Here is a 25,042-nt window from a genome sequence, read left to right as displayed (position 1 = left end):
GATCTTACTCTTTAACTAAAAGCTCTATCTCTGTAGGGATCCATCCCATAATGTTGTCAGACACTTAGAATAATAATCTGAGTCTGTCAGCGGCAACAACAGAACTTTTAGTGGACGATGACTGACTATAGGTCAGTGTAGAGCAACAGCGCCCTCTACAGGTTCTTTGGCTCGGTTTCACCCCTGCTGCCTCTCTTCCATATTGTGTTTTTTTATGTTCAGTATGTTCATGGCACCACACTGTGCACACCAGGCCTCTCCGAAGTAAACATTACAGTTCAGCTTATTTTATTTTAGTTTATTGCATTTGCAAATCACGGCAAAATTGGTTTTCATTCATACCACTGTAGGAGCGACATCCATCGCAGCCCTGAACTCCATTTAGAAAACAAGCATTTTAAACGTTGTTTGCTTGTCGTCTTGCGGGCAGACCTGGTAAAGTATAAATTCAGAGTTTTTACAAATCGGCACCATGATATTGGTATTTCGGCATACTTTATATCAGTTTATTGCAATTAAATCACGGCAATGTCGGTTTATTTTGGGTTCATACCACTGTAGAAGCGATGTACAAAAGTACAAAACAGATTAGTTTGTGCGTCAGTGATTGGTCCACGTGTTCACAGAGCTACATTTATATAAAGATAATGTCAGAATTTACCAGCTAATCCAACTTCCTCGCTTACTTTTCCCAAATAAAGCTCCTTTTTTTAGTCCGGTTTCTGCTCTGGGTGGCCCACTTCTTTCGCAGAGCGGTGAGAGCGGTGAACATCCGGGCACTTTCGCCGCCGTCAGCGGACGCCGCTCATATACCGCTGCTCTCATAGGGAATTAATTAAATTGTTCCGCTCTGCCGTTATTTCAGCTGCCTGTGGAAAGCCAGCGAAACGCGGGTGGTGTAAACACGCAATATACAATAAGGAAAACACAAATATTATAGTTTCAGGTTGATTATACAATAAATGAAAACATAGTTATGAATATTATGTTCAATTTTTACCAATATACCCCCTCATTCCTACACACAAGGGTTTCAACCTGGACCCTATATGTTCCTGTGTTTCTGTGTCTAAGTGACTGATGGGAACAACTATCTTTGACATTGGTCCAGTATTAAACGAGATCGCTGAAACAAGCTACAATGTGAGTTAATAGGACAGTTGTCCAGCTTACCTTCACAAAAGTGCTCGTTTTGCCGCTGACATAACATAAAAACATCTGGGAAATTGCGTTCGCTAAACCCACCAGACTCCCATGTAAATAATCAGTAATTTTTAGCATCCTAAATTACACTTCATTGAAATTCTTTATTTTCTTTCTTTATTTTGGATAGCCCCTTGAGATGTACCATCTCATTTTCAAGGGGGTCCTTTAAAGGGTAATTTCGACAGTCGACAGAAACAAAATCAAACTATGAAAAGCCGTTTTGGGTCGTCTTTTTACTTTTCATACCATCACAACAATTCAACTTTGGTTGAGATAAACACATAGTTTACTGATTTACATGTGGACATATACTGGCTCTATACATGCTAAAAGTAGTGTTTTTTTAAATGGAGTCTGGTGGGTTTAGAACTAGAGACTTCAGAGCTGTTTCTGGTTAAACAGAAAGGTCTCAAAGAGGTTTTAAAGGTCTATCTCTGTAGGGATCCATCCCATAATGTTGTCAGACACTTAGAATAATAATCGGAGTCTGTCGGTGTTGAGCCCGGTCTTTGTCGGCTGTTCCCATCAGCCACTTAGACACAGAAACATAGAAAAAAGGTGGAAAAACACCGAAATTACCCTTTAAAGAGCAACTGTGTTCATTGTCTCAAGCTTTTCCTTAAAAAACAAACACTTTCTCCCAGTGTGGTGCATTCAGAATAAAACAATTTATTCATTACAAACATATAAAAATGACAAAAACAACCAGGTGGCAAGATATAAAAATTTCCAGTTTGTACAAAACTTCCAAAAACCATCATCAGAAATGCAATACTTACTCCGTACAAAGACCTTGTTACTCTGGGTAAATTAATTAAATATAGACCAAATCTTGAATCGTAGCTATACGGATATTCTTTAAAATTTGTTTGTCAGGTAACAGCTGTTGTAATAAAAAAAAACACTTTTTAGTATTTTTTCAGTAAAAACAAACCACCAAAAACGTAAGCTAACGAGCACAAATTCATCAATCAGAAGTCGATGACATATTCACAGTGTTGCCTTCACATCAATGAAGGGATTTGTAAACATTGTTGCATATCATAGCTTCATAAATACACAGAAACACTCATCAAAGGTTCAGATTCTTCAGTATTAGTCTTAACTCTCCTGTCGTCCTCGGGACCAAGCTGACCCATTTCATAACAAGTCTCTATATCAGAAATTTGGGGTTTCTCTCAACCTAATTGGTCCAAAAACATAATGTGGATGGTTCCATACAACCATTACTGCTTTCATTGCATTTTGGGTGTGTTATTCAATTTCTTGTTATTTATTTTGAAAGAAAAAAAAAAGATAATTTTTTTTGGGAAAAAAACAATAAAAACGTCCCAAAAAAAAAAGGGCAGAAAAGTCGAGAATTTGTGACAAAATAAATTGGAAAAAAAGTGACCAAAAACATCAGAAAAGAGTGACCAAAAACATCAGAAAAGAGTGACCAAAAAACATCAGAAAAGAGTGACCAAAAAGTCGAAAAAAGTGACCAAAAACATCAGAAAAGAGTGACCAAAAAGTCGAAAAAAGTGACCAAAAACATCGGGAAAAACATCGGAAAAAAGTGACCAAAAACATCGGAAAAAAGTGACCAAAAACATCGGAAAAAAGTGACCAAAAACATCAGAAAAAAGTGACCAAAAACATCGGAAAAGAGTGACCAAAAACATCGAAAAAAAGTGACCAAAAACATAAGAAAAAAGTGACCAAAAACATCGAAAAAAAGTGACCAAAAACATAAGAAAAAAGTGACCAAAAACATCGGAAAAAAGTGACCAAAAACATCGGAAAAAAGTGACCAAAAACATCGCAAAAAAAATAAAAAACATCGGGGAAAACATCGGAAAAAAGTGACATAAAAGTCGAAACGGTGACCAAAAACATCAGTGTTTTCCCCGACAAAAAAATGGGAAAAACATCAGAAAAAAAATACCAAAAACATCGGGAAAAAAAGTGGAAAAAAGTGACAAAATGTTTCGTGTTGTTTTTTTATTTGAAATTTTGACCCAGAAAAACGAAAAGTGTCTCGTTGGTCGATGGGAAGACAACAGGAGAGCGAATCCTCCGATTAGTTTTGATTTTAGTTCGTCAGCTCAAACGTTCCGCGGACGATCGACTGGTGTGACGTTAACAAAAGTAAGGCAGAAATCTTTTTCTTTCCCTGCGTCTCTTCGTCAAGTTTCACAGCGTCTGTGATTTAATCATGGAGTAAAGTAGCATCGTTCTCATCTGATACACAACGGTGAGGTGGAATATATAAAATACAGCAGGGCTCATTCACATTAAGGTACATATAAACATTTGTACATTTCGAACAAACACTGGATTTACTTTGATTTATAAAGTCTCAACAGGGGAACGTTATTGTGAAAGATAAGATATAAAAACAGGAAATTAATTCAACTACACACAAATTCTTCTTTTAAACACAGTAGGGCTGGGTTTAAAAAAATAGATTTTCCGATTTTTATTTGAATAATCTGACATCGATTCATAAAATCCTGAGATGGATCTTTTTAAAGAGGCTCAGTTTTAAAGCTAGCGTGAAGATATTGTTATCGTACCGAATGAAACTAGACGAGCTGAGGAATCCATGTCAGTGGAGCGACATATCCAAGCAAAAACAATTAGAGACTGTAACTGAAATATCCCAGATCGAATCGATATTGAATCGATATCGAATCGGAATCCACGTAGGAAATAAGTGGCGATGCCCAGCCCTAAAACCGTTTGGAGTAACAAAGTCAGACATTGTGAACAGATGCAAGATTTTGTACCAAAAAGTACAAAAATCTGAGCCTAATGATGCAATCTTAAAGTACTGCGTTTAGTACTTTTGTCGTATTTGGAGGGAGATGGTGGTGAAGATGCTTCGGACACTGTTTGGTGTTATTTCCACAAACAGATGTTATCATTGTCATCATCATCATCTTTATTATGAACGGGTCATTTTGTTTTCTTCCCATCCTGGACCTTTTTTGCCCCATGGGTTGGTGTGTAGAAGTGACTGATGTGAAGAACTATCTTTACTTTTGGTCCAGTGTTGAGTAACAACGCTGTAACCAGCAGCCGTGAACAGAGCTGTAGTGTAACCCTACAGGACAGATGTTCAGCATCAGTCAGCGTCCACTAAAAGTTTTTGCTGACAGACTCAGATTATTATTCTAAGTGTCTGACAATATTATGGAGAGGATCCCTACAGAGATAGAGCTTTTAGTTAAAGAGTAAGATCCTTTTAGTTTAACATGAAACAGCCCCGAAATCACCATCCCCAAACTCCACCAGACTCCATGTAAATAATCAGGACTTTTAGCGTGTATAGAGCCAGAATATCTCCACCAGACTCCATGTAAATAATCAGGACTTTTAGCGTGTATAGAGCCAGCATATCTCCACCAGACTCCATGTAAATAATCAGGACTTTTAGCGTGTATAGAGCCAGCATATCTCCACCAGACTCCATGTAAATAATCAGGACTTTTTAGCGTGTATAGAGCCAGCATATCTCCACCAGACTCCATGTAAATAATCAGGACTTTTAGCGTGTATAGAGCCAGCATATCTCTACCAGACTCCATGTAAATAATCAGGACTTTTAGCGTGTATAGAGCCAGCATATCTCTACCAGACTCCATGTAAATAATCAGGACTTTTAGCGTGTATAGAGTCAGCATATCTCCACCAGACTCCATGTAAATAATCAGGACTTTTAGTGTGTATAGAGCCAGCATATCTCCACCAGACTCCATGTAAATAATCAGGACTTTTGCGCGTGTATAGAGCCAGCATATCTCTACCAGACTCCATGTAAATAATCAGGACTTTTAGCGTGTATAGAGCCAGCATATCTCCACCAGACTCCATGTAAATAATCAGGACTTTTAGCGTGTATAGAGCCAGCATATCTCCACCAGACTCCATGTAAATAATCAGGACTTTTAGCGTGTATAGAGCCAGCATATCTCCACCAGACTCCATGTAAATAATCAGGACTTTTAGCGTGTATAGAGCCAGCATATCTCCACCAGACTCCATGTAAATAATCAGGACTTTTAGCGTGTATAGAGCCAGCATATTTCCACCAGACTCCATGTAAATAATCAGGACTTTTAGCGTGTATAGAGCCAGCATATCTCCACCAGACTCCATGTAAATAATCAGGACTTTTAGCGTGTATAGAGCCAGCATATCTCCACATGTAAATGGGTGAATTAAGGGTTTATTTCAACCAAACCAGAGTGGTGATTGTTGGAACAGTGGAAAGATGAACCAAGACGGCTTTTGGTAGTTTTATTTAGTTTCTGTCCACTTTGAATGAAGTGTGTTTTAACGATAATAAAAGTCCTGATTATTTACATGGAGTCTGGTGGAGGTTTGGTGATGGTGATTTCGGGGCTGTTTCATGTTAAACTAAAAGGATCTTACTCTTTATCTAAAAGGTCTATCTCTGTAGGGATCCATCCCATAATGATGTCAGACACTTAGAATAATAATCTGAGTCTGTCAGCAGCAACAACTTAACTTTTGGTGGACGCTAACTGCTGCTGATCAACATTAACATTACATTGCAGCTTGTTTCTTCTTTAATACTGAACCAATTTAAAAAAATGTTGTTCCCATCAGTCACTTAAGACACAAAAACATGGGAGAATGCAGGTAGAAAAATACCAAAGTTACCCTTTAAAGGGACGTCTTTGTGGCGATAGACATTAACTTAATTCATGCTGCTTTTATAAAGCAGGTTTTTACTCAGCTGTAAACTTGTCTTAGTCAAGAGTGAGCATCTCATTTCCCAAACGGGCCCTGTGTTCCTGATTGTCAAGATATATAAAAAAACCCAAAATTAACAAACAAAACCCCAATATACAGTTGCACAAGCTTCTTAGAAAAAAATAAATAATCCCTTCTCAGCTTCATCATGCAAATCAAACTGGAAGAAGTTCAAGAAAAGGAATATGTCGTCCAGTAACAACGGAGGAGGAGGAGGAGTTGTGGTTACCTTTGATGGTCCTGTGTCTTTAAAGGTGCCCTGCCATACAAAACCGTTTTTACTTGCATTTTTTAAAATCTGTGAGGTCCATATGTGTGTGTATGTGTGTTATGTTGTGAATGTGAAAATGAACTGCTACCTCCTCTGTCAGCTTTAGACACTGAAAAGAAATAAGAGGAGAAATCAGACCAATCACAAAAGCCGGTGAGTGTGACATCATGCTGCCTGAGCTCATTACTATTCATGAGCTCGCCCAGTTGGGCTGGGTAAAGGATGCTGACAGCCAGGCTCTCATTGGCTAGCTGTTAGCCAATCAGATTCAAACAGCTTAGCTCGTTGAATATTAATGAGAACTGGCAGAAATCGAGCCGAGTCTTCCTGCAGGCTTTCTATACCGCGCTAGAATGGCTTGAAACAAGGTAACCACGGTTACAGAGTCCATAGACCTTCAGACATCACCACAAACTAGTGAAATACGTGTGGCAGGGCACCTTTAAATCGCTGTAACCGAGGGCAACAACTTTAAACAACGAGTTCTTTCACACGACAAAGCTCCAGGGAGGTGTGACAGTGTCCGCGGTGCTGTCGTCCGTTCATTAAAACTGCTTTTTGGTGTCTTTCTGAGAGGGACCTGTGAGAGACAAAGACAGACAACAGTCAAACGTTAGAGAACAGGACACCGTTCAACATTTGGGTTTCACTTTCTATGACGCTAGGCGTCTTTAACGCGTTATAAACATACTAATAATGCGTAATAATCTGTTTATACCACTTTATAATTACTAGAGCTGCACAGATTAATCGATTAGTTGTCAACTATGAAATGAATCGCCAACTATTTCTGAGTTTCCCCCCCTAGCTTTATGGAAGACTTAGGTGTGTGTATTTGGCGTCCTTCCTCAAGAAAATGTTATGCCCTTCACTTTAAAAAAAATAAATTCCCCCAAAACATTTTCTGTCTCTTTGTAGTCGTGTTGTGTCTCTTTGTAGTCTTGTTGTGTCTCTTTGTAGGCGTGTTGTGTCTCTGTGTAGTTGTGTTGTGTCTCTTTGTAGGCGTGTTGTGTCTCTGTGTAGTCGTGTTGTGTGTCTTTGTAGTCGTGTTGTGTGTCTTTGTAGTCGTGTTGTGTCTCTGTGTAGTTGTGTTGTGTCTCTTTGTAGTCGTGTTGTGTCTCTTTGTGGTCATGTTGTGTCTCTTTGTAGGCGTGTTGTGTCTCTGTGTAGTCGTGTTGTGTGTCTTTGTAGGCGTGTTGTGTCTCTGTGTAGTCGTGTTGTGTCTCTGTGTCTCTGTGTAGTCGTGTTGTGTCTCTGTGTAGTCGTGTTGTGTCTCTTTGTAGTAGTGTTGTGTCTCTGTGTAGTCGTGTTGTGTCTCTGTGTAGTTGTGTTGTGTCTCTTTGTAGGCGTGTTGTGTCTCTGTGTAGTCGTGTTGTGTGTCTTTGTAGTCGTGTTGTGTCTCTGTGTAGTTGTGTTGTGTCTCTTTGTAGTCGTGTTGTGTCTCTTTGTGGTCGTGTTGTGTCTCTTTGTAGTCGTGTTGTGTCTCTTTGTAGTCGTGTTGTGTCTCTTTGTAGTCGTGTTGTGTCTCTTTATAGTCGTGTTGTGTCTCTGTGTCTCTGTGTAGTCGTGTTGTGTCTCTGTGTAGTCGTGTTGTGTCTCTTTGTAGTAGTGTTGTGTCTCTGTGTAGTCGTGTTGTGTCTCTTTGTAGTCGTGTTGTGTCTCTTTGTGGTCATGTTGTGTCTCTTTGTAGTCGTGTTGTGTCTCTTTGTGGTCGTGTTGTGTCTCTTTGTAGTCGTGTTGTGTCTCTTTGTGGTCGTGTTGTGTCTCTTTGTGGTCATGTTGTGTCTCTTTGTAGTCGTGTGTCTTTGTAGTCGTGTTGTGTCTCTGTGTAGTTGTGTTGTGTCTCTTTGTAGTCGTGTTGTGTCTCTTTGTGGTCGTGTTGTGTCTCTTTGTAGTCGTGTTGTGTCTCTTTGTAGTCGTGTTGTGTCTCTTTGTAGTCGTGTTGTGTCTCTTTGTAGTCGTGTTGTGTCTCTGTGTAGTCGTGTTGTGTCTCTTTGTGGTCGTGTTGTGTCTCTTTGTGGTCGTGTTGTGTCTCTGTTAGTCGTGGTTGTGTCTCTGTATTTTTTTTGTAGTCGTGTGTCTCTTTGTGGTCTGTTGTGTCTCTTTGTAGTCGTGTTGTGTCTCTTGTAGTCGTGTTGTGTCTCTTTGTAGTCGTGTTGTGTCTCTTTGTAGTCGTGTCTTGTGTCTCTGTGTAGTCGTGTTTGTGTCTCTTGTAGTCGTGTTGTGTCTCTTTGTAGTCGTGTTGTGTCTCTGTGTAGTGGGTTTTGTAGTGTTGTGTCTCTTTGTAGTCATGTTGTGTTTCTTTGTAGTCGTGTTGTGTCTCTTTGTTCGTGTTGTGTCTTTGTGTTCTCTTGTGTTTTTTGTGTCGTTTGTGTCTCTTGTGTTTTGTAGTGGTGTCTTTGTAGTCGTGTTGTGTCTCTGTGTAGTTGTGTTGTGTCTCTGTGTTGGTCTCTTGTGTGTGTTCTCTTGTTTGTGTCTTGTTGTGTTCTCTTTGTAGTCGTGTTGTGTTCTTTGTAGTGTGTTGTTTTTTTGTGTTGTCTTTGTGTTGTTTTTGTGGTCGTGTTGTGTCTCTTTGTGGTCGTGTTGTGTCTCTTTGTGGTCGTGTTGTGTCTCTTTGTGGTCGTGTTGTGTCTCTTTGTGGTCATGTTGTGTCTCTTTGTAGTCGTGTGTCTTTGTAGTCGTGTTGTGTCTCTGTGTAGTTGTGTTGTGTCTCTTTGTAGTCGTGTTGTGTCTCTTTGTGGTCGTGTGTGTGTCTCTTTGTAGTCGTGTTGTGTCTCTTTGTAGTCGTGTTGTGTCTCTTTGTAGTCGTGTTGTGTCTCTTTATAGTCGTGTTGTGTCTCTGTGTCTCTGTGTAGTCGTGTTGTGTCTCTGTGTAGTCGTGTTGTGTCTCTTTGTTGTCGTGTTGTGTCTCTTTGTTGTCGTGTTGTGTCTCTTTGTGGTCGTGTTGTGTCTCTGTGTAGTCGTGTTGTGTCTCTTTGTTGTTGTGTTGTGTCTCTTTGTTGTCGTGTTGTGTCTCTTTGTGGTCATGTTGTGTCTCTGTGTAGTCGTGTTGTGTCTCTTTGTGGTCGTGTTGTGTCTCTGTGTAGTCGTGTTGTGTCTCTTTGTAGTCGTGTTGTGTCTCTTTGTGGTCGTGTTGTGTCTCTGTGTAGTCGTGTTGTGTCTCTGTGTAGTCGTGTTGTGTCTCTTTGTAGTCGTGTTGTGTCTCTGTGTAGTCGTGTTGTGTCTCTTTGTAGTCGTGTTGTGTCTCTTTGTAGCCGTGTTGTGTCTCTTTGTAGTTGTGTTGTCTCTTTGTAATCGTGTTGTGTCTCTGTGTAGTCGTGTTGTGTCTCTTTGTGGTCGTGTTGTGTCTCTTTGTAGTCGTGTTGTCTCTTTGTAGTCGTGTTGTGTCTCTGTGTAGTCGTGTTGTGTCTCTGTGTAGTCGTGTTGTGTCTCTTTGTGGTCGTGTATTGTGTCTCTGTGTAGTCGTGTTGTGTCTCTGTGTAGTCGTGTTGTGTCTCTGTGTAGTCGTTGTGTGTCTCTTTGTGCGTGGTGTTGTGTCTCTTTGTAGTTGTGTTGTGTCTCTTTGTGGTCGTGTGTTGTCTCTGTGTAGTCGTTGTTGTGTCTCTTTTGTGTCGTGGTTGTGTCTCTGTGTAGTCGTGTTGTCTCTCTTTGTGGTCATGTTGTGTCTCTTTGTAGTCGTGGTTGTGTCTCTGTGTAGGGTCGTGTGCGCTCTTTGTAGTTGTGTTGTGTCTCTTTGTAGTCGTGTGTTGTGTCTCTTTGGTCGTGTGTGTGTCTCTTTGTAGCCGTGTTGTGTCTCTTTGTAGTTGTGTTGTCTCTTTGTAATCGTGTTGTGTCTCTGTGTAGTCGTGTTGTGTCTCTTTGTGGTCGTGTGTTGGTTCTGTGTAGTCGCGAGGTGCTTTTGTGGTCATGTTGTGTCTCTTTGTAGGTCGGTTGTCTCTGTGTAGTCGTGTTGTGTCTCTTTGTAGTCGTGTTGGTTGTCTCTTTGTAGTCGTGTTGTGTCTCTTTGTAGTCGTGTTGTGTCTCTTTGTGGTCGTGTTGTGTCTCTGTGTAGTCGTGTTGTGTCTCTTTGTGGTCGTGTTGTGTCTCTTTGTAGTCGTGTTGTGTCTCTTTGTGGTCGTGTTGTGTCTCTGTGTAGTCGTGTTGTGTCTCTTTGTGGTCATGTTGTGTCTCTTTGTAGTCGTGTTGTGTCTCTGTGTAGTCGTGTTGTGTCTCTTTGTAGTCGTGTTGTGTCTCTTTGTAGTCGTGTTGTGTCTCTTTGTAGTCGTGTTGTGTCTCTTTGTGGTCGTGTTGTGTCTCTGTGTAGTCGTGTTGTGTCTCTTTGTGGTCATGTTGTGTCTCTTTGTAGTCGTGTTGTGTCTAAGAAAGCTATATGAGACATGCACTAACACAGGCCACTATATTTCACTCTTCCTCTTAAACAGGGTTAGGCATCTTGCACACTACTTTGCACTATTACTTTTTGCACTTTACATCCCACTCCATGTGTACTTGATATATATATATTTGTATATTTGTATTTTTGTATATTATGTTAATATTAATATGTGCCTATATGTATATTGTTGTCTCTATTGTACAGTATGTGTCTATATTACTACTACATGTCTATTTGTTGAATGTATAGAGTCTAATTCCTTGTGTATGTAAGTATACTTGGCCAATAAATCTGATTGTGATAAATAAAAGCATGTCTATGAACTCTGTCTGTCTGTCTGTCTGTCTGTCTGTCTGTCTGTCTGTCTGTCTGTGATTCTTATTTTCCAGTGTGGCCCGTAGTGAAGTTGGTAGTGAAGTTAGTCCAATTCTGAAAGTTTTAACGTGTGTTTTTATTCCTTTAAAGATGGTGTCCCTTCTTTTCTGAGTCGTCGTCTTTGTAATTTGTCTCGATGTCGATGTAAATGTTCTTAAACACGAGCTTCGTAGAGAGGGTCAACAACGTTGTAACTAATAAACTGAGCAGCGTAGGTTTTTAGCACACAGATGAAACAGAAGCAAGGCAGGAAAAGGACGCATGCAGGCGAGCAGTGAGAGAGTCGGGAGGGAAAGAAAGGAGGGAAGAGGTAGAGAGAGAGAGAGAGCACCGGCGCAGTAACGGACCGAGTTAGGCTGCTAGAGCAGCGCCGAGCCGGAGTCAGAGTCTGAATCGTGGCACAGCTGGCGGGACCAGAGAGGATCCTGAGCCTGCCGGTACTCCTGGTACTCCCGGTACTCCTGGTACTCCTGGTACTCCTGGCGGAGAGCGTTGAAGCGCTCCTCGCTGAGGGAGCGCCGGTACTGGCCGAGAGGCGCCGGGGTGGGAACTGGCGGGCTGACTGAGAGACACGGGCCTGAGAGGGAGGGGGAGGAAGGGGTCGGGGAGGAAATGCATGGATGGGCGCGTAATGGGACGAGCTCACAATAACCACAGCACAAGGTGAACACATGCAGCGTAAGAGGCCGATCACAGCCAGATTTATTATCGGAAAGAGAGTAAATAAACGACTTTAACCCTCGCGTTGTCTTCCCCGTCGACGGTTGAGCAACTTTTTAGTTTTTCTGGGTCAAAATGTAAAAAAAAATTCCAACGTTTTGGTCGTCGTTTTCAACACTTTTTACCGTTTTTTTTTTTTAAAGCTTTTCCCATGTTTTGTAAAATTATCCTGACGTTTTTGTGACTTTTACCAACGTTTGACCAACGTTTTTGTCACTTTTACCGTTTTACCAACGTTTTTGTCACTTTTACCAACGTTTTGTCACTTTTACCAACGTTTTTGTCACTTTTACCAACGTTTTTGTCACTTTTACCAACATTTTTGTCACTTTTACCAACGTTTTACCAACGTTTTGTGACTTTTACCAACATTTTACCAACGTTTTGTGACTTTTACCAACGTTTTGTCACTTTTACCAACGTTTTGTCACTTTTACCAACGTTTTTGTCACTTTTACCAACATTTTGTCACTTTTACCAACGTTTTTGTCACTTTTACCAATGTTTTTGTCACTTTTACCAACATTTTTGTCACTTTTACCAACGTTTTTGTCACTTGTACCAACGTTTTTGTCACTTTTTTAGTACCAACGTTTTGTCACTTTTACCAAGTTTTTGTCAATACTTTTTCTTTACACGTTTTTGTCACTTTTTACCAACGTTTTTGTCACTTTTACCAACGTTTTTGTCACTTTTACCAACGTTTTTGTCACTTTTACCAACATTTTTGTCACTTTTACCAACGTTTTACCAACGTTTTGTGACTTTTACCAACATTTTACCAACGTTTTGTGACTTTTACCAACGTTTTGTCACTTTTACCAACGTTTTGTCACTTGTACCAACGTTTTTGTCACTTTTACCAATGTTTTGTCACTTTTACCAACGTTTTTGTCACTTGTACCAACGTTTTTGTCACTTTTTTCAAAGTTTTTGTCACTTTTTTCTGTGTTTTTTTGACATTGTTTTCTACGTTTTTCAAAAAACATCTTTAAATGCTATAAAATTGAATAAAACGCCCAAATTCAATGAAAGTAGTGAACTGATCATTTATCTTTTACCAACATTTTACCAACGTTTTTGTCACTTTTTACCAACGTTTTTGTCACTCATTTGATTAAAAGAAAACTGATAGAAAAACTTATCTATTAATGCGATTTACGCTGAGAGGTTTATGCCTCGACGCAGAGGTCAAGGGGTTCGAATCCGACCTGTGATGATTTCCTGCATGTCTTCCCCTCTCTCTCTCTCTCTCTCCCCCCTTTCTCACCTAGCTGTCCTATCAAATCCCGATGAAAATTAGCTATGGTGCTAACTCTAGCATATTTACATTGTGTACTTGTACTGATGTACCATTAATATGCGCTGTCCCTATCTAAATAAACAATTAAATTAAACTAAACTAAATAAAAGGTGGAAATGCCCCCAAAAAAGAATAAGAATATAGCGAAGGTTTCTCGGTGTGATCGGCCCCCTTTACGCTCACGACGACACATGCGACATCAAAAAACAGCACACGGAGAAGGAGAAAGTGGGAATGAACGCTCACCTTTCGGTCGCCGGTCCCGGAGGCCAGCGGCTCGACCGTATCGGCGCTCCGCCCTGCCGCTCTGTGAGGGATCGAACCTGGTGGCCTCCAGGACCTCCGAGTCCACACACGCATCAGCGGAGTCCCACTCATAGCTCTCATCTACTGACGTGTTCCTTCTAACGAGATACACAGAACAAGCGGTCAGACAACGGTTAGCACAAACAGGAAATATAAACAAGGACGGTATTTAGGGCTGGGTGCCGAAACCGGTTCCGAAACAGCTGATCGGTGTCTCCGAGTCGGTCCAACAAAGTGTCTCAGAACGCACCGAAGAGACGAGACGTAGTACGTCTCCATAGCAGCAGGCGGCGCCGATCTGGATTGTCGCCCCAAAAATGAAAACCGGCAGCTGATTGGACGAACGCGTCACGTGGGGTCTGGTTTCTCCAGAAATTCAAAGCCAGACTGTCATGGCGGCTCGTTGAGAATCTGATCTCGTATCGGACTAAAATAGTTCACAGAGACATGTTTCTGGAAACATCTGAAGAGAGAAACAGGCTGTGTGTGTGTCTTTGTGTGTGTCTTTGTGTGTGTGTGTGTGTGTCTGTGTGTCTCTCTGTGTGTGTGTGTCTGTGTGTGTCTCTCTGTGTGTGTGTGTCTGTGTGTGTCTCTCTGTGTGTGTGTGTGTGTGTCTTTGTGTGTGTCTGTGTGTGTCTCTCTGTGTGTGTGTGTGTGTCTTTGTGTGTCTGTGTGTGTCTCTCTGTGTGTGTGTGTGTCTTTGTGTGTCTGTGTGTGTCTCTCTGTGTGTGTGTGTGTCTTTGTGTGTCTGTGTGTGTCTCTCTGTGTGTCTCTCTGTGTGTGTGTGTGTGTGTGTGTGTGTGTGTGTGTGTGTGTTCTCTGTGTGTGTGTGTCTGTGTGTGTGTGTCTCTGTGTGTGTGTGTGTGTGTGTGTGTGTGTGTGTGTGTCTGTGTGTGTGTCTCTCTGTGTGTGTGTGTGTGTGTGTGTCTCTGTGTGTCTCTCTCTGTGTGTGTGTGTGTGTGTGTGTGTCTCTGTCTGTTTGTGTGTGTGTCTCTGTCTGTGTGTGTGTGTGTGTTTGTCTGTGTGTGTGTGTGTGTGTGTGTCTCTGTGTGTGTGTGTGTCTGTGTGTGTCTCTCTGTGTGTCTGTGTGTGTGTGTGTGTGTCTCTGTGTGTGTGTGTGTGTGTGTGTGTCTGAAACCAGAGACTCAAACAAATGGCTTTGACTTCAGAGCGTTAATGTCTCCATCGTATCGGTATCGATTCAGGCGCGTTCCATGTTTTTGTCTCTTTTAATTTGCATTAATTAATTAATTTAATTTTTCCAGACGTTTTTGTCGCTGTTTAGGCGCCGGCCCCGTCCTATAACCTTTGTTTTATCCCCAGTAACGGGGGGGGGGAAAGCCCAAAAGATACCCCAACCCTAACAAACATGTTATTTTGGCAATAAATAAATAAATAAATAAATCCCCCCTGCGAAGAAGAAGAGCCTCCAGTTCGTGGCGTGGTGGCGTTTCACCTTTTCTGTCTCCTCTCGGGCAGCTCCGTCTCCGCTCGGTGGCGCTCGCCCTCCTCCGTGGTTTCGGGCGAGCTGAGCAGCGTCGGCGTGATGGACAGGGACTGTCGGAAGAGCCCGGCGCTGCCCCTCCCGCTGCTCTGGCTGGCGTAGCTGGTCCTCCCCCCCTCCCGGGGCTCCGCCTCCCCCCCTCTCCTCGCCAGCCTGTCTGGCGGCCGGTGAGGCTCCGCCTCCTGGGGGGGAAACGGGGCGTAGCACGGCGAGGGCCAGCTGATGCCCCGGGGCAGGTAGGACCGCGGGGGACCCCTGCTGGGCTCCATCGGTCTCACGCTGTCCCCTCTGGATCCTGGTCTCTCGCTGTCCCATCTGGATCCTGGTCTCAGGCTGTCCTCTCTGGATCCTGGTCTCAGGCTGTCCTCTCTGGATCCTGGTCTCTCGCTGTCCCCTCTGGATCCTGGTCTCTCGCTGTCCCCTCTGGATCCGGGCCACTGCTGGTACTGGAGGACAGACAGAGTTATACTGTTCAGCAGCGCTGGGAGAAGTATTCAGAGCCTTTACTGCAGTAAAAGTACCTATTTCTCTCCTTTCCTTCTTTCCTTCTTTCTGTCTGTCTCTTTCTCTCCTTTCTGTCTGTCTCTTTCTCTTCTTTCTGTCTGTCTCTTTCTCTCCTTTCCTTGTCTCTTTCTCTTCTTTCTGTCTGTCTTTCTTTCTCTCCTTTCTGTCTTTCTTTCTCTCCTTTCTATCTGTCTCTTTCTCTCCTTTCTGTCTGTCTCTCTCTCCTTTCTGTCTGTCTCTTTCTCTCCTTTCTGTCTGTCTCTCTCCTTTCTGCCTTTCTTTCTCTCCTTTCTGTCTGTCTCTCTCTCCTTTCTGCCTTTCTTTCTCTCCTTTCTGTCTCTCTTTCTCTCCTTTCTTTCTGTCTGTCTCTTTCTCTCCTTTCTGTCTGTCTCTCTCTCCTTTCTGTCTGTCTCTTTCTCTCCTTTCTGTCTGTCTCTTTCTCTCCTTTCTGCCTCTTTCTCTCCTTTCTGTCTGTCTCTTTCTCTCCTTTATGTCTTTCTTTCTCTCCTTTCTGCCTTTTTTTCTCTCCTTTCTTTCTCTCCTGTCTTTCTCTCTTTCCTTCTTTCTGTCTATTTCTCTCCTTTCTGTCTTTCTTTCCTTCTTTATGTCCTTTCTTTCCGTCTTTCTCTCTCTTTCCCTCCCTCTTTCTCTCCAACCAGTTGTGTGTTTAATGGTCTCATCATCTCAGCTGTAGACTTGTAGTCTGTTATGTTGTCGGCTAGTTTACTCTAGAATCAAACATCAGATATTTATCAGATATTTATCAGATATTTATCAGGTATTTATCAGATATTTATCAGATATTTATCAGATATTTATCAGATATTTATCAGATATTTATCAGATATTTATCAGATATTTATCAGATATTTATCAGGTATTTATCAGGTATTTATCAGATATTTATCAGGTATTTATCAGATATTTATCAGATATTTATCAGATAGTTATCAGATATTTATCAGGTATTTATCAGATATTTATCAGGTATTTATCAGATATTTATCAGATATTTATCAGATATTTATCAGATTTTTATCAGATAGTTATCAGGTATTTATCAGATATTTATCAGGTATTTATCAGATATTTATCAGATATTTATCAGATATTTATCAGATATTTATCATTATTTATCAGATATTTATCAGATATTTATCAGATATTTATCAGGTATTTATCTATTTATCCGATATTTATCAGATAGTTATCAGGTATTTATCAGATATTTATCAGGTATTTATCAGATATTTATCAGATATTTATCAGATTTTTATCAGATAGTTATCAGGTATTTATCAGATATTTATCAGGTATTTATCAGATATTTATCAGATAGTTATCAGATATTTATCAGGTATTTATCAGATATTTATCAGGTATTTATCAGATATTTATCAGGTATTTATCAGATATTTATCACATTTTCTGACGTTTTATAGGCCAAACTACTATTTTTCATTACATTCATTCAGAAAACAATCCACAGAAGAAAAAAACATAAGCTGCAGCCCTTAAACAAACCAAAACCAAAATGAAATATGAAAAGTTAAAACTCTAATAACCTTGATGGGGACGTATTTATGCTGAGCAGACCTCAGGGTTTCGTGATAAGTAGGAGACCACCTGGAGGATTCTGGGAAAACGGCAGCTTGTCGGCGAGGATCAGCGGGCTCCAGCATGGGAGACACGGAGGAGGCTTGTCTGGGTGGGTACCTGGCCTGAGTGAGGTAGGAAGGACTGGCTAAAGGTCTCTGCGTGTGGCGAGGCCTCTCTAAGCTCCACACGCTCGGGGGGTGTCTGAACGGGACGTACTCCCTCCAGGACGGGCCCGGCCTGGGGAGGGAAGGGGGACTGCGACCCAAACTGTAGGACTTGAGTCTGACATCTGGGTTTGGGAACTCGTCCCAGTAACATTTCTCAGAAATATACGTCCTGGGGCTCTCGAAGTGCTCCCACCGCTGCGAGCCTAAGCTGATGGATTTCTTTAAAAACTGGCGAGGCTGTCCCACACCCGAGAGGGTCCTACACGGGCCCACGCTTACGGACTTCTTTAGAAATGGCACGGGGGCTTGACAGATTCGCGACGCGATGTTATTAGTCCTTTGTCTCTGGGATTGCTCCGATAAAGACTCGCTACTGTCCGCGAAACCGCGCGAGTGTTTCGACACTACGTCAGCCATTCCTCGCGCCGCGCCGAACAACGTGTGAGCCGACCTCGAGCCGAGCCTGGATTCGGGTCGGTCCGTGCTTTTGTTGCCAACTCGAATCTGCGTTTTCTCGCTATAGAGCTGCTTGCTGGTTTTTTTCGGACCGGGCGACGACTGTCTCGTGTCATCTGGAAATCTGACTCGGTGTGAAGAATCTCTAGTTTCCGGGTGCGTTTTACCAGGGCCCCCAGATTGACAGTTTGAGTGCGTTTCCCTCTTGTCCTGAACGTGGACCTCCCAGTTTCTAGGAACTACATCCGGCTCGACCCCCGTGGATATTACTGGCTTTACATCTGAGCTTTGCGCAGCATCGTCTGCGACCGTCGCGTTTTCCACGGGCTCGTCGACGCTCATTTCAATGAAGCCCGGAAGGCTCAGGTATTCGAGAATTGCACTTGTCTGCAGAGGGGACATCTGGGGAGACGGGGCTGCAGGCTCGGCCTTTAAGGACCTGGATATGGCGGGGACCGAACACTGGGACTGGTCGCTTTCGACCTCTTCTACGAGCGTCAACGTTGAAATAGGGCTCGGGCTGTCAGAGAAGAGACATTTGTCGCTTCTCCTGGAGCGCGTTCGCACACCCTCTCGCTCTCTCTCCGAGTAAAAACCCGAACCGCGCCGCTCGTCTCGAGCTTGAGTGTCTTTTTCTTTGGCCTTTGCCCCTACTTCATCCTGTTCGTAAGGTAAAGTAGGATAACTTGATGGACTGGGGTCCCGTGTGGCTGTGTAGTATTTTGCAGGCTGATTATACGGCGCAGAGGGTGAACTTTCGGGACCTCTGGCGGCTGAATCCCAGGGCTGAGTGCCGGCATAAGCGTATGAATGTCTGGACCTCGAAGCGGCGCCTTTGTCTTGCGCCTTTTCTGTTAATCCCTGCTCAGTCGGGGGACTCAACGACCCGGCTCGGTCTGGTGTTGTTAGACACAAGATAGGCGGACTTTTAGAGCTGACATCAGGGGAGAGCATCGGGAGCGAGGTGTTCTGTGTGACCGGAGAGCGGGATGAATCAACGGCCAAGGAGTTATCGGTGGTTTCCCTGCGCGTGTGATTGGGCGACGCCGTTTCCTGCGCAGGAATGAGGCTTGTGAGTGACGTAACGGGGCTAATGTCCCACTGTACGCGAGGCGTGGCGAGCCGATCCATGGGACTGCTTGTGTTCCCGAAGTAGCACGCTCGCCGATAGTCAGACACCCGATTGGTGTGACCTGGAGGCCTGTGTTTCTGTCTGATGGTGACATCTTGTGGCTTCCATACTGGCTCTTCCTCTGACTTGGGGGAATCCCTTCGAGGGCTTTTTGTTTTCTCGTGTTGTTCGAGTCTCCCGCGACCTCGACCTCTTTGTTCGGCCGTATAGCTCTCCAGCTCCCTCTCCATTTCTTCCCTCTCCTTTGCCAGTTGCGCACACTTGTTAATACTTTCCCTCTCCAGCTCGCTGTCAAGTTGCGAGACAACGGTGCCGTTGTTAGTCAGCTGACTGTCCATCGGCTGGTAGCCCGGTCTGTCTCGGTCTCGATCTCGATCCAGCAGCTTTGTTTTCCTCCCCAAACTCGAGAAGAGATCTTCGGGGTGGCCCGGCAAGCGATACCTCCTGAAAGAATCGCTGGGTTTTTTCTCGCTGTTGTCCGAATAGAAGCTGGCTCTTTCCAACAGAGCCTCTGAGCACTGTTCGTCGTCAGAATAAAAGCAGCCGTGACGGGAGAAGTTTCTCGCCATGGCGCGCACTCTTCCAGGAGAGGAAGGAGGGCGGCTCAGCTCGGGGACGTCCACGGTGAGCGGAGAATTCCTCCTCTCGTCTTTCTCCGAGCTCAGGACACTCGACTTGGGAGAGTCCCTGAGCGATGTCCGGTTGCTCCCTGAGCCACCCGCCCCACCGTTACTTTGGACGACCTCCTTTCTCAAGTTTTTCTTACTGGAGGGACTGGAGGCTTTCAGCAGTGGCTGGACGATGAAGCGTCCGTCCGGGCCTCTGGAGATGGATTCCAGAGCAGTCGGCGAGGGGTCCTGGGAGCCCAGGTGGCTCTCAAAGAGCGTGTAATGCGGCGGCGGAGACGAGTTGGACAGGAGTTGTTTCCTCTGGTTGTGGTACTCCCCGCGGCTGCCTTTATCGAAGGATGAGCGGTCCGACTGCGAGGAGGAGTTGTTGTTGACGAAGAAGGGAAGCGGCGAACACAGCTTCAGCTTGAGGACACTGTCTGGGCTGCGAGGAGGCGAGCGAGCTCTGAGAGAGACAAGAAAAATAATAAAATAATCAGACTACACCTAAAAATGACGAGAAAAAGGTGCAACTTTCTGTACATACATCAAAGTGATACATTCATTAAAAAACATTTCTACAACTAGATACATTTCAGGGACTATATATTCAAATTCAAATGAAGGAACATAAATTATACTTTAAGTCCAGTTCAGACGTAAGATTTAAGACGAGACGAGATGAAACCAGTTTGCAACAATCTGAAACCTGCCGTTCAAGATTTTTAAAAGATAAATCGACCAGCTGACTTCTCTATTGGCTGTAGAAACAGGAGACGTCTCTTACGTTCTAAAACCAGCCTCTGGAGACTCCACCAGCTGACTTCTCTATTGGCTGTAGAAACAGGAGACGTCTCTTACGTTCTATAACCAGCCTCTGGAGACTCGGCCAGCTGACTTCTCTATTGGCTGTAGAAACAGGAGACGTCTCTTACGTTCTATAACCAGCCTCTGGAGACTCGGCCAGCTGACTTCTCTATTGGCTGTAGAAACAGGAGACGTCTCTTACGTTCTAAAACCAGCCTCTGGAGACTCCACCAGCTGACTTCCGTATTGGCTGTAGAAACAGGAGACGTCTCTTTCCTCTAAAAACCAGCCTCTGGAGACTCCACCAGCTGACTTCTCTATTGGCTGTAGAAACAGGAGACGTCTCTTACGTTCTATAACCAGCCTCTGGAGACTCGGCCAGCTGACTTCTCTATTGGCTGTTGAAACAGGAGACGTCTCTTACGTTCTATAACCAGCCTCTGGAGACTCCACCAGCTGACTTCTCTATTGGCTGTAGAAACAGGAGACGTCTCTTACGTTCTTAAACCAGCCTCTGGAGACTCGACCAGCTGACTTCTCTATTGGCTGTAGAAACAGGAGACGTCTCTTACGTTCTATAACCAGCCTCTGGAGACTCCACCAGCTGACTTCTCTATTGGCTGTAGAAACAGGAGACGTCTCTTACGTTCTATAACCAGCCTCTGGAGACTCCACCAGCTGACTTCTCTATTGGCTGTTGAAACAGGAGACGTCTCTTACGTTCTATAACCAGCCTCTGGAGACTCCACCAGCTGACTCGCAGCGACACCATCAGCTGTTTGAGTCGAGCTGAGACGGTTGTAACTGAGAGTGGGTCTGGGATAGAGGTGTTGAAATGAATCCAATAATCGATGCATGGAATCATGGACCTGGACGATGCTGCATCGATAATCGGCCGGCTCATAATCTACAATTTAACGTAGGCCTAACAACATTTCTGTTTACATATTCTGGTATGTTTTTGCACATTCAGGAAGTGCCATGTGCTCAGTGCTGTATAGTTTTATGTATCCAATTGTAGAATTAAAACTTCAAAGTCCATCTATGTGTTTAAGAAGTGTGTTAAATTATCAATGTTGCAGAAATATAATAGTAGTACGAGTAGCAGATCAACTTTATTGATGTATTTTGTGTTTTGATGTCTTAGAAAAAGAGACGGCTGCATGAGGCAGCTCAAATGACCTGGAACTGTAAATGATTCTGTGTTGATAAGGGGCAGACATTATAAGTTTTACTTCTTTCTGCTCCTTTTCATTCATGTTAAATGCTGTCGTTGCATTTGTTTTTAAATGAATGAAATCAATTATGAATGAAATATCCTACATGGCTTTAATAGAAACATGGATTTGATGCATCGTGATGCATCGAGATATCGAATTGAATCGCTGACATGACAATCGTAATGGAATCGGGAGATCAGTGAAGATTCACACCTCTAGTCTGGGAAAGGTTCATTGACAGTTCATTTCCAAAAGGGGCGTCACCAACGGACGCCGCTCAAATGCCTCTGGGCGCATCTATCGTCGGTTGTGATTGGTGCCTTGATTTTGGGGACACTGGAAATGGGTTTGTTTGAACGGGCTCTTCGCCAGACTGACTTGCAGAGCGCTGAAACCTTTCCTGCAGCGTTTTAAAGCGGTTTCGTGCTAAATCTTTGGTCTGAACTGGGCTTTTAGGGACACTTACTGTGGAGAAGACGAGCTCTTCTGGAGGCCAGACGGGAGATCTGAGAAAAAAGGTGAAGGAATTATTAAATAGTCAAACAACAAAGCACAGTTTGAATTGTCCAATCGTTACCAAATGTCTTTATCATAAACTCAGAATGTAGTGACGATTTTGTCTTGAGCTTGTTCCCCCAGTCAACACCAAGGTGACAAAGAACAAAATAGTCACTACATTAGTCAAAAAGCTCGCTTCTGGGAACAGGCTGCAAAGGAACAAAAGGAAAGCAGACAGCGCATGCACGCAAGACGCCCAAGACGCGGTAAGCCGCTGCTACTTTAAGTTGTTAAATCACGAGGAACTGAGGATAAACGAACCAAAGGTTGGATGAATTCGTCAGATGAAAATCTCGTTTGAATTTTGGACAGTTTTTGAATCAAATTTGGACGGATGTTAAGTCACTAACAGTAAGTTTGTGAAAGCGTTGCTCGTTAATTTGCACGCACGTTTTTTTGGATTAAAAAAAAGGATGGATTGTCCGGATTTTAGTAACATTTTTGGAAAGGACATTTACGGCCTAATTTACTAACACTAGCGCAGTTTGCGCTGCGTCTGTTTATGCGAGTTCGGTAATAGAGCACGCTACGCTTCCACAGTTTGCGTAGTATTTATCAACCCTGACACCCATCAGCCAATCAGAGTCTTTCTCCGCCCACTAGACCGTAGATTGCGCTGTAGCAAAGCGGTAATGTTGCTATGATACGGCTGAGTGCAGACTGCGATATTCCCACTGCTGATGCTAGGACTGTTTGAAATGATCCTGATGCCAATATGTGTAATGTAGCGAGGAGTTTAACAACTGGTGGAATGGGATGTGAACGCTGAGTGGGAGATTCAATTTCATCTTTGATTTCTTCCAGTAACTCTAATATTACGGCTGCTTGATCTGTAACGCTAAATGATGTTGTGTTCACTGACAAAGTGTGATTCTTGTGTTAAAAATATTTTCAGCCTCGCCTATGTCTTCGTCTTGCTCAAATGACTGTTGCCATTTCACCAGCGGCATAAAGGTCTACGAGGAAACTGGACTGCGGCTGGTTTAGACCTGCTTTAAAGAGTGAGGAGAATTTCCCCGCCATAGAATAGAGTAGCGCTCTTACTGACAGTCTTTGTAAATACCACGGAATATATAATTAGGTGCACTTTGGCTTATCCTCCCACCTTTTTGGGTTGGAACTCCCCTTTCCCCGCCCCCACTAAACGCGCATATTGAAAAGCGCAACTTGTCTCTTCTCGCTCATGTGGCGACAATCTGCCATTCTACCCAAGTGCTCCCTGTTTGTAAATATGCCGCATCGGTTACGTCCGTCTTTGCGACCAATTAGCGCCTGGAAACAGGCGCAAACTGCTTGATAAATCTAGCCCTCAGAGTTGTTTTTTTTTGGACATTATGGCTGATCAAACAGAAAAGCCTGAAGAAACATGTTCCTACACAGAAGTTAACAATTGCACTTTCTGCACACCAACAGAGTCGACAACAATTACTGTATTTGTTTTTTTTATTTGTGTGGAAAAAATGAAACCAATTTAAATCGGGCGTTTTACCTTTTCTTCTATTTTTGCGCCGCCGCTCTCTCCTTTGACTCATGTAGCACGCTGTCACCAACGAGAGGATGATGGCCACGAACAGGAAGCACACTCCTCCTAACACTCCGGCCAACAGGGGCTGCGGGATGAACTCCAGGTAACTGGGGCGCACGGGGTAAACCTCCATCCCTGTAGGCAGGCCGAGTCCGTGCAGTCAGTACACAGGCCAGAAAACAACGCTGGTTTGGACTCCTTGGTAGAGGGTGACACGGGAATCGATTGCTCCGCTCCCATCCCACCGCGAGCCCACGGAAATACTCCCGTCACATCCCGATCACATGACTGCCCCCTCCCTCCCCCCCACCCCCAAAAACAATCCTGTCCTGCAAAATCCTGAGAGAAAGACTCCCGAATCCTGTCCCGCTCCCGCTTGGTTCCCTATGTTCTCTAAAGTTATCAGACTCTGTGTGTGTGTGTCTGTGTGTGTGTGCAGCGTGTGTGTCTGTGTGTGTGTCTATGTGTGTGTGTGTGTGTGTGTGTGTGTATGTGTGTGTGTGTGTGTGTGTCTTGTGTGTGTGTCTTGTTGTGTTTGTGTGTGTGTGTGTGTGTGTGTCGTTGTGTATTGTTGTGTGTATGTGTGGTCTGTGTGTGTGTCCTGATGTGTGTGTGTGTGTGTGTATGTGTGTGTGTGTGTTGTGTGTGTGTGTGTGTATGTGTGTGTGTGTGTGTGTATGTGTGTCTGTGTGTGTGTGTGTGTGTGTGTGTGTCTGGCTTGTGTGTGTGTCTGTGTGTGTATTATGTGTGTCTGTCTGTGTGTGTGTGTTGTGTGTCTGTGTGTGTGTTGTTGTGTGTGTCCTGTGGTGTGTGTGTGTATTGTGTGTGTGTGCCATGTGTGTGTCTGTGTTGCAGCGTTGTGTGTGTGTGTGTGTGTGTCTGTGGGTTAGTGTGTCGTGCGTGCGTGTGTGTGTGTGTGTTAGTTACCCGGTGTGTATGTATGTGTATGTGTGTGTGTGTGTGTGTGTGCAGCGTGTGTGTGTATGTGTGTGTGTGTGTGTGTGTGTGTGCAGCGTGTGTGTCTGTGTATGTGTGTGTGTGTGTGTGTGCAGCGTGTGTGTGTGCGTATGTGTGTGTGTACTGATGTTGTTGTGTGAATGCAGCGCTGCAGAGCCGTTGGTCTCTCACTGCTGGGGGGTTAGGGTTGGTTGACCATATTCCCAGTATTCCCACTATTCCCAGTATTCCCACTATTCCCAATCAACAAACGTATCAGGAGTTGTAAGTGGTTCTCTTTTCTAAAACAAAATGCCTCGCAATCTTTGGGCGCACTCACCACTGCAGCGTCATTTCTTAATTTAACCTCTGTCCCGCTCCCGTTGATTTCTCTGCTCTATCCGCCCCGAACACGTTACCGAGAGAGTCCCGAAAACATTGTCACCCTCTACTCCTCCACTCACTACCGATCAATACGAAGTCACTCACCTGTTGTGGAGACATTGACAGACTGACTCGGTTCACTGAGCACTTTGTTGCTGTGAGACATCAGCCTCAGATCGTAGCTGGAGTCCTGAGAGAAAGAAAGAGGTCTGATTAGATAAAAACATGTATTCTTGTGATGAAATTTTCACATCAAATATTTGTATTATACCGTTTTGACCTAAATATTAGACAAGGGTTTTTCCCACTTCGAATATATCTG

The 25,042-nt window shown here is 43.7% G+C and overlaps 1 protein-coding gene across 1 annotated transcript in view; it reads right to left on the bottom strand.

Moving 5' to 3' along the window:
• Positions 1-6,734: 6,734 nt before the first annotated feature.
• Positions 6,735-25,042, bottom strand: part of igsf9b (immunoglobulin superfamily, member 9b) — a 105,872-nt gene continuing 87,564 nt past the window's right edge. Inside the window, exons 17-24 of the mRNA XM_039804050.1 lie at positions 24,826-24,910; positions 23,365-23,535; positions 21,784-21,823; positions 16,894-19,756; positions 14,777-15,270; positions 13,261-13,418; positions 11,339-11,568; positions 6,735-6,821 (exon numbers count right to left, since the gene is read on the bottom strand). Coding sequence (XP_039659984.1) covers positions 11,351-11,568; positions 13,261-13,418; positions 14,777-15,270; positions 16,894-19,756; positions 21,784-21,823; positions 23,365-23,535; positions 24,826-24,910 — 4,029 coding nt within the window. The 3' untranslated portion in view covers positions 6,735-6,821; positions 11,339-11,350. The remainder of the gene's footprint in view (positions 6,822-11,338; positions 11,569-13,260; positions 13,419-14,776; positions 15,271-16,893; positions 19,757-21,783; positions 21,824-23,364; positions 23,536-24,825; positions 24,911-25,042) is intronic.

Source organism: Perca fluviatilis, chromosome 6 (genome assembly GCF_010015445.1).
Source record: "Perca fluviatilis chromosome 6, GENO_Pfluv_1.0, whole genome shotgun sequence".
NCBI classification, from domain to species: domain Eukaryota; kingdom Metazoa; phylum Chordata; class Actinopteri; order Perciformes; family Percidae; genus Perca; species Perca fluviatilis.
The sequence above is the reverse complement of the archived record's forward strand: the minus strand, read 5'-3'. Positions and strand labels throughout refer to the sequence as shown.